This window comes from Juglans microcarpa x Juglans regia, chromosome 3D (assembly GCF_004785595.1).
Source record: "Juglans microcarpa x Juglans regia isolate MS1-56 chromosome 3D, Jm3101_v1.0, whole genome shotgun sequence".
NCBI lineage: Eukaryota > Viridiplantae > Streptophyta > Magnoliopsida > Fagales > Juglandaceae > Juglans > Juglans microcarpa x Juglans regia.
Window position 1 is genome coordinate 14,168,083 of NC_054598.1, and position 12,023 is coordinate 14,180,105.

The following is a 12,023-nucleotide window of genomic DNA, read 5'->3' on the forward strand; positions in this document are numbered from 1 at the left end:
GCTCTTGTTGGAAAGACAGTAAAGGAATTTCTTTTATTATTTTTTTTGTTTGAAAATTAATGAATGGGTCAAGGTTTATTATTGGTGGATAAGATGGTGTCTTGCCCAAATCTCCTAATTACAAAGGATGAGAAGGTTATAAGTTGGGGTTGATTTGGCTGTGCTGATTGTCAAAGCCTCAAATTCTTGTGACTATTTTAGGATTTTTAGTTTTTAGATTTTTCAATAGCCTCGTACATGAAAATTTAGATGTCTGGATTTTGAATAATCTAACTGTAAAAACTGATATAAAGATTTCAATTTGTCATATGAGATACTTTTCATAATTGCTTTCGCTATATGTTATAAACACGTACAAATAAATTATATAAAAGAAAATTTACAAGCTAATATAATTATATGTAATTTATTAAATTTATTTTATAATATAAATAATTTTAAATATGACGTATTATAACACATGTATTATTATATAATTTACTTTTATATAATCTACTAAATTATTTATCTATTTTTTTTTTTCTTTTTGTGGTAGGCCCACATTGTCCATGATGATGAAGTCAGATCTTGCATATGGTGTGCCCATTCTAATCCTAACTAAAATCACACGCGCCGGGACGAGTGAGTGCCATACTTATATATCAGAGCAAACATCGACAGCGATTCAAGATTTTAGTGTTGGAGAAAATATTATTTAATAATATTGTAAATTTTTTAAAAAAAAATATATTTAAAAATGTTAAAAAATAATATGAAAAAAAAATTTAATTTTTGTTTTCACATCATTTTATTAACACTTTTAAATATTTACAAAAATTCATAATATTATTAAATAATATTTTCTTAATCACTAAAACAAAAAAAAAAAGGGACAAAATAGACGGGGCTCCCTATCATTTTTCAAAAAATAAACCCTCTTCTCAGGGTTTAAGCAACACAGCGGCAGAGGAGACGGATAAGGCAGAGAAAGAGATGGCTTGGAGAATAGGCGTTGCTCCCACTACAACATCTCACTCGTCGTTCCCTTTCGTTTCTTCTTCTTCTTCTGGTATTTTGGTCTTAGTGCCCTTGGCATACAGTCGCCCTAGTGGTATTGGAGTCGAATGTTCATATTCATATCCTTCATTGAGTAGAAAAGCACAAAGCATACCACTTTCGCTTTCCTCTTCTACCAAGCACATCTGCAAAGCGGCAGAATACAAATTTCCAGACCCAATTCCCGAATTCGCTAATGCCGTAAGTCTCTCCTCCATTTTCAACGTGTATAACATGTTTGAATTCGATTACAATACATATATCATCATATTATTTACAGTTGTTTTTTTTATATATATATATTTTGGTTTTTTCCCCTTGTAATATTGTTTTATATTTTTTAGCTTCTTTAACCAAAGTACCAGGAGTGAGATTTTTTTTAACGAATAATTGAAATTGGGTTCAGGAGACAGAAAAATTTAGGACCCATCTCCGGAAGAAGCTCGAAAAGAAAGATATTTATGGAGATTCAGTTGAAGAAGTCCTACGAATCTGCACTGAGGTATGCAATTTCCCTGTATATTCTGCTTCTATTTCCAACGAATTATTTATACACTTACCCTACTCTTGTTATACTAATATATGTGTGTGGAAGGATTAATCGGGATTTTGTTCTTGGACACCCGGTGCCAATAGAAAAAAAAACATGTGTGTGTGGACATATGCACCTATAGGCTATGTACGTACGTACATGTACAAAGGGTGGATATTCGTGACACATCTGAATATTAGACTGAAGATGCTTCACCATGTATAAAACACAATTATTTGTCCTGAAATATTAGATTTCTCAATACCTTTCGCTTAGATTTCACTTCCTCTCCACATTCATTGGCTTTAATACTACATATGCTGTGAAAGTATTTTGTAAGAGTTCTTAGGAAAAGGTTTTCTGTAGTTTTAGGCTTTTTTTCTATTTGATTTTACTGAAAAAAAAAATCTTTGTCAGAAAATGATTCATATGCGAACTTGTTGGGACAAATGAAATAAATTTATTGGTTTGAGTAGCAGTGTCACAACGTACAATACCATCTAGTGTTGGAGCTGTACTTCACGTGAGAGGGCTGGTGACTAGCAAGACATCATTGCCTTTAATTGCGTACAGATTAAATCTATCCCATAGAAGTGACCCAATTATGAGGGGTCTTTCCTTAGGTATCATAAGATATGGTGGTCACTTTTATTTGATACTGATCCAGGGATTCTGAACTTCATAGTGTTAAACTTAAATCTTCATAGTGCTAAACATTAGATATGGTGATCAGTTTTATTTATGACAGATTAAAGGTATCACACAGAAGTGCTCCTACACAAAGCACTAGTATAATAACAGGCTTGATACATTTATTATTGGAAATATGATTTACGAATGCTAACTTGATTCACAAGCATGCCAGATACCAGTTAGCTTGCTTTAGAAACACCCACTATCTTTGGGTCACGAGCCTGGTTGTTTTCAGTTAAAAATTGTAGTCATCCTGCTGCATGCCACTGGTCAACGGGTTATACCAACTGGCCATAAAAATAGGACCAACAATAATGGTACTTCACTTGTGACAATAACTTTACGAATTTGTTGCACTTGTCAAACGATGGAAAGGAAAAGGGGGGAGGGGGTGGCATTAGTTGGAAAGCAAGAAAGAAACCATCTAAGCTTATAGCTTGATTAGCCCTGCAAAAACTTGGATATACAGAGACTCCTACAGTAGAAAGGTATAGTATAAGGGTAAAATAAATTGTCACTGGATGTTCCGATGAAACGAATACTATCAGTTATAAGTTTGCTGTTGAATGGAAAATTTAATCAATGTACGTGTTATTGTCAAATGGTGTCTTTGGGTTATCTCTAGGACATTGGAAGAGTGGAATTTTTCCCTGCACAAATGGTTGCAAAATGAGTCCTAGTCGACACAAAATCAAGAGTTTTATTATATATTATTCTTGGAGTTATTCGTAGGATTGATCCTCCATTGAATTATTATCTGTAACATACTTTCTCTCAACCAGAAAAGAGAATATTGACCCTCTACTATCCTAGTATAGTGTGTTGTGTGTGCATGGATTTTTTTGGTGGCTCAAACTTGTATGCTTACTGATGCACATGATGAGTTGATTTGTGGAAGCAATACTTGTACTAAACTATGTTACCTGTGGTAATATTTTTAACAGATATTCAACGACTTTTTGCACACCCATTACGGTGGTCCTGGTACTCTCTTGGTCTTACCTTTTATTGAAATGGCGGATGCTGTAAATGAACGGGGATTGCCTGGAGGACCGCAGGCTGCACGGGCAGCGGTCAAATGGGCTCAAAAATATGTTGACAAGGACTGGAAAGACTGGACTGGTGATAGTGATTAAGCAAAATGCCTATCATGGGGGCTCAATTTTATCTCACTAGTATTATCCATATAGGTTCTTGCTTCTTAGACTTATAAAAAAAAAAAAAAGGGTTCTTGCTTCTTAGTGCTGATCTAGCAATTTTGATAATATTTTAATTTCATGTCTAGGAGTGGACAAGATGACGATTGAAATTTGTGCAGATTATTCTGTATTTACTGGACATAGGAGAAAACTGATCGATTCACGGAAGCAGTTCAATTTCCAGTGGATATGGTTTTATCATTTCTGTTTCTCAGCAAGACTGCATTTTCCTTGCTTCTCTAAGACAGACCATTTTCAACAGAGAATCCACAAGTCTAAAATATTGTCGACACTAGAATCAACTCTAGAGACAATGTTGATTTAGATGCTATATTTCTTTTCATGCTATACAACTTAGGTTGGGGACCATAACTAGGATCCACATCCTGAGTGTATTGCATGTCCTGCCATTCTATGAATTTACCTCCTTACCGGTCTTGCTATGACATTAACAAATGCTGTCAATCTAGTCACGCTGCGGAGGTCATGCCGATGCTTCTTGATGTGAAGCCCAAACAAACGAGAACTGTAAACCACCAAATCACATATGCTCATTGTTGCAGTGAATTCTAAAGCCAGAAATCCTACACTCTTTCAGGGTTTAATTGTAGAAAAGCCAGGTCACCTACATGAAGCAAAACAGAGCCCAAAGGCTTAAGGCAAACCTATCATCGTATTGGACATATCTATCGTACAAAAGTATCCAGCAGCAGCAGCCTACCTTTGAACTACTTCTGCAACTCCTGGACTTGACCATCTGTAGCAGTAGATAGGTTACACGATACTCAGTAAATAAATGGAAAGAAAACTAAAAGCCACAAAAGTCGTACAAATTCTGAGAGGATCTCACCAGCAAGTCCAACTGCCAAGTTTTCTTGAGCATCAGCGTCAGATTTTAGGTCCTTGGAGAGGTAAAATGGCAATTTCAGGATGTTGATTGAAAAAGAAGCAATAACATAACAGCTCCAGTAATGATTCTTATCACAAGGAATGAAGTACATGTTTCTAACAAAAATCAAAGTCAAAGGATGAAGAGAACAAAAAGAATGCCAAAATGGACTTGATGAAGACGGTGAGAATTGGCTGAATGCTATGGATTTACCAGAAAACTTGGTCCCATATAAAGCTGTACGGGAATACGAAAATTAAGGCCATGTTTGGACTAAGTCTTTGTTAATTTATAACATCCGTTTCGTTTTATGTTAGAAGTGAACAACCAATATGGAAGGCAATCATGGTTACTTTTAAGTTGTACCTTACAAGAATTGAACTGACTCAATAGGAACAGCGGCATGAAATGTTCAAGAAGGTTTATTGATAACTATTTGTTTATGTCAATTTTAGTGACTTGAATTTCTCGTATAAGTGGGGGCTAAGGTTCAAAGCTGTGTATAGCATACCATCAGGATTCTGTCTACAATGTGTTTTACAGGGCCCATAAGAACTACCATATAGCATTAAAAGCAAGAGAAGAATCAACTGTACATACCCTCGAGACATTATTTATTTATTTATATTGGGATACACTTGTTATCAAAAGCTAATTTCAAGTATAAGAGTAGAAGCAAAACAAAAAGGAAATAATGACAATCACACGTAGAACACCAAGATATAAGTGGTTTGGCTCAATGTGAGCCTACGTCCACTGTCGGGGTTGGTCTCAACAAATTCACTATCAACAAAGGTGGAGTACAAGAGATCAATCTCGAAATCTTCAATCCCAAAGCCCTAATAAACTTAATGAACTCTCAGGATTCTTTATAAAAGGATTCTCTCTCTCTCAATGTTCGGCTGCTAATAAATTTAAAAATACATGAGAGAATCATGTATTTATAGTCTATGGCGCAAGAAGTCAAGGGTTGGCTTCTCGCTCAAGTGGACTGTTAAACTAAGTGTCGAGCCAAGGTCGAGTCACAGTCGAGCAACAGTTAAGCCAAGCCTCTGGAATGACATTTTTAATAGGAAATCAAGCCAAACTCAACAGATCTCCATCTTGGCTTGAATTGCTTCAAGCCTAAACAAAAAACCCATTAACCAAAGACCCGACCCCATCCAACAAATCTTCTAAGGGAATCACAAACCTCGAACACAACGTCTATCCATAAAAAACTCAATTTCCACCCAAAAGTCTTCAATTTCATAGACCACTTGACCAAATCACAAGCTTGGTCCTAATGAAAAGATTCAACATCTTCACACAAAAGCAACACACCACTATACAGACTGTTTACTTGAACAACGGCTTCTGAATACACACGAAGGTAAACAACAAATATTCTTTGCCAAAGTAAGAATACCACAAAGTCTGCATGAGTATATCCCAAAGGTGGTCAAACTGCCTCCTCTATCTATCAAATGAAACTGTAGACTTGCTTTCACTTTGTGCCAATGCCAAAATCAAAATAATGCTTAATTTTAATAGCATGATCTAGAGTACCATATCTACTCTACTGTGAAGCTATCCCAGCAACTCCACATTCTTGCTAGAACCTTGCTCTCATTTCCTGTGGAAACAACAGCTGCAAAACTATGTAAAGAAAAAAGGCTCACCCAAAAGCAAGCTATGTTGACCATTTCACCCAAATCTGTAGACAAGCTTGGCAAACCCAAAACCATACTATGGGCTCTTCTCAAGAGTCTGATTCATCCGTTCAGTTATCCCATTTCTATAGAGTGAACCCAACTGTACGGTCTAAAAAAAAACGCTCTACCTTCTTGTCTGTAGATCACTAGCCTTCTCAAGTGCTTGAACACATCAAACACATCACTAAACAAAGAGTTAAAAGAAATAAACCCAAACTTTTTCCCAAATGGTCACTAAGAAATATGAGTACAAACAGGGCACCACATCACACAAGATGTACCCTAAAAATAAAAAAGAAATAAACTACAATAAACCTAATTTTGCACTCCTTTACAAGAATACAATGCCAACAAAAAATCAAGCTTTCTTGTCTTCTTATTACACAAAGCAAAAAACTGCCTACTCACAAATGGCCACACTCGTTCACCCAATATGGCTCAGTCATATGTGCCATAAACGAGTAATACCCGGATTTGGAACGTCTGAAGATGTAGCTCGACCAATCACTGTGCTGTTTTGAAGAAAATAAAGACCATTTGTCTTCTTTCCTGTCATTACCACCAAAGAGCCCTTGTAAACTCGAATGACTTCACTTACAGCTGATACTGAGAACCAAAGGAATCAAGAATGCCCAAAGATATAAGATCTTTTTTCAAAGACGAAATATGCCAAATATTAGACAAAGTTCTAACAGTTCTATCATACATCTTAATCTTAGTTGAATCGATCCTAACAATATCACAAGCCATATCATTCCCCACCAAAACAGAATCATCGTTTACTGATTTATAGGTAGTGAACGAATCTATCTTGGAACACATATGGAACGTACAAGCTAAATCCATGACCCACTTGTCACCAAAACAGCCACTGGAGCTACTGACTACTAGGACAATATCAGAGTCTTTAGACTGTTCTTCAATGCTAACAACATTGGATAAACTTTTACCTTCCTCTTTGTTCTTCAATCTGGGACACTCGTTCTTGTAATGACCAAACATATGAGAGTAGTGACATTTAACATTTTTCTTACTAAATTTAGAACTACCATGGAATTACCCCTACTCTTTTCCGAACTTCTTTCTCCGGATCTACCACCAGAAGAACATTTCACAAACAAACTATCGACTTGATTATCCGTGCCTTGTAAACACAATTTTGTTCTCAACACCTTAAAATTCAAAGTAGATTTTACATCTACCATGGAAATAGTATCTCTACCATACAACATTGAGTTCACAAAATTATCAAATGAGACTGGCAACAAACACAACACAATTAAGGCTTGATCCTCATCATCAAGCTTAATATAAATATTCCTCATCTAGGTGATTGGAATAGGCGTACCTTCCCACATCTTGAGAGTGTATAATTGTTGCTTCAAATACAAACAGTTGGTGAGCAACGTTGTCATATACAAATGGGGTTGGAATCTGGCTCTTCCAAGGAAAATCTCAATGACTATGTGGAAAGCAATGCATGAATGTCTCCCTCTAGATGACTGTGTGAGGAGGATGCCACATCCTGGTAGAATCAAGCTGTGATTGTTGTCTTGTTCAGGCTTGTGAAGATGCAGACCACGTATTTGCCAAAGGTGGATTTGCGAAAGAAATGCGCAGATGTGCTCCTTAGTCCTGGGTGAATCGAGTTTGGAAGGTAAACCATGGAAGGATAGGGTCACTTGTTGGCATAGAAGAGTAAGTATTTCATCGTTTAGTGGGCAGTTATTTGGATTGTTGCCGTCGATCTTAATATGGCGCTTATGGGGCGTCGGTGCAAGGCGAGAATAGAGGGAGTGGCAAAATCTGTCCAGTCAGTTAGGTGCTCTATCCGATTTTGGATCTCTTGGGTAGCTATGAAAATAAAGGTAGTTAAAGGCCTCACTCAAAGAGATGAAGATATCTTACACTGCTTCAATTTGCCTTATCCTTCAACGAGGGAGCTAGTTGCAATTACGGTCAAGTGGAATCCTCCTAAGGAGGGATGGGTGAAGCTTAATATTGATAGGTGTTCATTAGGGAATCCTGGTGCTGCAGGGGCTGGAGGGATTATAAGAAATTCAAATGGTGATTTCATAAGTGGGTTTGCAGTCACTCTAGGCCATCCCTCGAATAATTATGCAGAATTATTGGGCATATTGCATGGTCTTCGGAACATTGATCGGTAGGGTTTTACAAATGTGGAATTTGAGCTTGATTCCTTGCTTGTTATTCACTGGCTAAAGAATAAAGATGTGGTCTTTTGTATATGAAAGATTTGTGGGAGGAAATTCAAAGGCGCTTAGATGGGATTAATTTTTCCTATTCTCATTCTTTTAGAGAGGCGAATTCAATAGCAGATGGATTTGCAAAGCATGGAGCTCTAGGTTCCTCTAGAGTTTGGTCATCACTATCCGATCTTCATTCTCTTATTAGAGGTATCTGGAGTTTGGTCATCACTATTGGATCTTCATTCTCTTATTAGAGGTATCATTAGATTGGAAAATGGGAGATTTCCATATATCCCTTTACATAGGAAGTGAGGTTTTTTTAGTGTGGGGTTTGATTGTTATTTTGGGTTTATTGTTTTTTTTTTTTTTGGTTTGATTTTTTTAGGAAGCCTGGGTTTCTCAGGTGATTGATCTGTAGCTATGGTTTTCCTCCATCTAAGTGAAGGTCTTTAATAAAATTGGGACGAAGTCATTATTGGAATAGGTGACCTTCGGCTCTTTAAAAAAAAATTCTTCCAAAAACCAGCAGTGATCTTTGCATCAGCAACCTCCCTCAAAACTCTATTTGATAGTGACAACAGGATAGCATTATGTACTTTATCATCTTCTTCTCTTGACAGTGCAGGAGAATCATCAGCCACCTCTCCATCCAATACCTTTGACAACCCTTGTTATCACAGTAAACCTTTCATCTTGATGTGCCACAAGCTGAAACTATTCTGACCGTCCAATTTCTCCACTTCAAACTTTTTCATAGCCATCCCTCAATATCTCGCACAGAGCTTGGCACTCTGATACCAATTTGTTGGGATAAACTAGTTATCAAATGCTAATTTGAAGTATAACAGCATAAGCAAAACAAAAAAAGAAATAATGACAATCACACATAGAACACCAAGATATAAGTGATTCGACTCAATGTCAGGCTATGTCCACTGTCGGAGTCGGTCTTAAAGAATTCACTATCAACAAAGGTGGAGTACAAGACATCAATCCCAAAATTTTCAATCTCAAAGCTCAATATACCCAATGAACTCTTAGGATTCTTCACAAAAGGATTCTCTTTCTCTACAATGGTCGGTTGCTAATAAGTTTTAAAATACATGAGAAAAGTATGTATTTCTAATCCACGGCACGAGAAGCCCTTAAACTGAACATTCACTCAAGCGAAGCGTCCAACGCATGTCAAGCAGACATTTAGGGCAGGCACTCGCTCGAGCTTAAGGGTTGAGAGAGTGCCGAGCGAACTCATCGGTTGGCTTCTTGCTTGAGCAGACTATCGAGCTAGGTGTCAAGCCAAGGTTTGCTCGAGCCAGAGTCGAGCAACAGTTGAGCCAAGCCTCTGGAATGACATTTTCAACTGGAAATCAAGTCAAACTCAACAATTTTGAAAGAAAGAAATTTGTTCATCAGTTTCTTTGCCTCTTCATACAAGTCTGACATGTTATGGTTTTTTACTTTCCACAAACCTTGAACCTGTTCCATGAAAAGAAATATCATTATGCATAGAAAATTAGGAAAGAAGAAAGGACAAGCACACGAAATGTCCACCAACAGAATAACTAAAACACTATGGACCAACCGAACTGGTATATATTAGTTTTGAGAATTGATGTACCGATACTAGACCGATTCATCCTTGAAACCGGTACTTCTGGTTTTACTAGTTCGATTCGGTTTTTCTGATGTACTAGCAAGGTCAGGCGCTTAGGAAGTTTAACTTGCAACAACAAACTAATAAATTAAAAAAAATTGTGTAGATCTAAAAATTATATGCAACAAAAAATAAGAATTGTAGTAAAACTATTATAATATACCTACATTATCTATAAGAATCATATTATCATATATGTTAGTGATAATATGATGGTTACATATACCAAAAATATTAGTCTATTCTTATTGTAGTATACGCACATTGTTTTATAATAATTATATGAATAAATACATACTAGTATAATATTGAATTTAACTATAATATTATACTCTATATAAGTTATACTATACGCTTTTTATATGAGTGTATATGATCAAATATGTAGAAATTTATTTATCAAAAGGATTATCTATTATAATTTATTGTGCCATAAAATATATTTATCCTTGATATAATATATAGACACACACACACACACACATCAAAAGTAGGTTTATATTAATAACTTAATATTAGTGTTCATGTTTAAAATTAAGCTTTTTATGTTATATTAATTTATGTTATTAGATTATTATACATGAATAATAAGATTTTAAAATTCCATGTTATATTAATTAGCAATTTAGCATATAATATATATAATATAATATTAAAAAATTATATATGATATAAAAAAAATTATATAAAACATATTTTATATTTACAAGTGGTCCAGTATTAGAAAAAGCAAAACCGACACCGAACCAGTTTGAAACCGATTTTGCAAAAGCGAAATCGATACCTGACTGAACATGTTTTACACCGAACGGAAACACCAGTCCGGTTTCCTAGATTTTTTTTGCAGCCTTACAAGTAAGTAGGTAAGAACATATGCTTTCTAGGGGTGAAAAAAAATGATAAACTGGATTGAGCCAATGAGTTATGTCTGATTCTAAATCGGTTCGATCCGGTACTGGCTTTTTTTTTTTTCTCAAAACCGGTCGAAATCAATCTGGCTCCTGTTTTCCTTTTTCTTATACCAGACCAGACTGGTTCATATAAATATATATTTTAATTTTTTTATATATAATATATTTAATTATATATAAAATAATCTTCTATAATCTGCTAAATTACTAATGAAAATAACATTAAATTTTAAAATCCTATATAAATAACTATATATTATCACTATAGTCTATAGTATTAATAGTTATACTAATACAATATCACTATATATTATAATATATCACTACAGTATATATTATAATATATCACTATAGTCTGTAATACAATTATAATATATATTCTAATATACTGCAATGTATTATTACTATATTATTATATACTATAATATATATAGCATATTATATATACTATATATAATATACCAAAAAAAATCAGAGTGAACCTGACCGAAATTGATAAAACCAGAAGTACCAGTTCAGGGGTATAACCTGTGCGGTATCAATTCTTCAAATCTCAAAATCGGTGTATAATGGTTCATTTATAAAGTACATCCAAAACTGGACCAAATCGGACTGGTTACACTCCTAATGCTTTGGTCTCATGCTATGAAATTACGAATACACACATGTACAAAGCACAAGAACGTAGACAGAATATTCAGTCTACCCTGACAGCCAAAAATTGACAAACCTGTCAAACTTTCCAAACCACAAGATGGCAAAGTAAACTATGTTCATATCACAAAATGCAAAAACAAAATTTACCCATATGTATCATGGTGTCGTGGTGTAGTTGGTTATCACGTCAGTCTAACACATAGAAGGTCTCCGGTTCGAGTCCGGGCAAAGCCATTCCTTTTTGTTTTGCCTTCTGCATCTCATTAAGTTGGTTTTTCAGCCTTTCCACCTTTGCGCTTTTCAGCCTAAAATGAGGGGTTTCTCAAAATCACATCTTCCACTATTAATTTGGTCTAGGCAGTATTCATTCTCACCTATTTGTAACTTGTCCATTGTATAGAAGTTGGTCCTTTACATTGGTACAACCCAAGTCTAAAGTGAATGAACGTTGGGCTGCCTAAATTCCAAACTTTTGGACCAATAGCTTTATCTACTCCCTTAACTGTATAACAATGTTTGTAAATTTTGCTGGTCCAAACAAAACAATAC

At 35.3% G+C, this 12,023-nt stretch overlaps 1 protein-coding gene across 1 annotated transcript; it reads left to right on the forward strand.

Annotated features, from left to right (window-relative positions):
* The first annotated feature begins 916 nt into the window (after positions 1 to 916).
* On the forward strand, positions 917 to 3,660 carry LOC121256762 (protein PLASTID REDOX INSENSITIVE 2, chloroplastic). The gene is made up of 3 exons (XM_041157649.1): positions 917 to 1,236; positions 1,442 to 1,537; positions 3,205 to 3,660. The coding sequence occupies exons 1-3, from the start codon at positions 973 to 975 to the stop codon at positions 3,394 to 3,396; spliced, it is 552 nt and encodes a 183-aa protein (XP_041013583.1). The 5' UTR covers positions 917 to 972; the 3' UTR covers positions 3,397 to 3,660.
* The last annotated feature ends 8,363 nt before the right edge of the window (positions 3,661 to 12,023 follow it).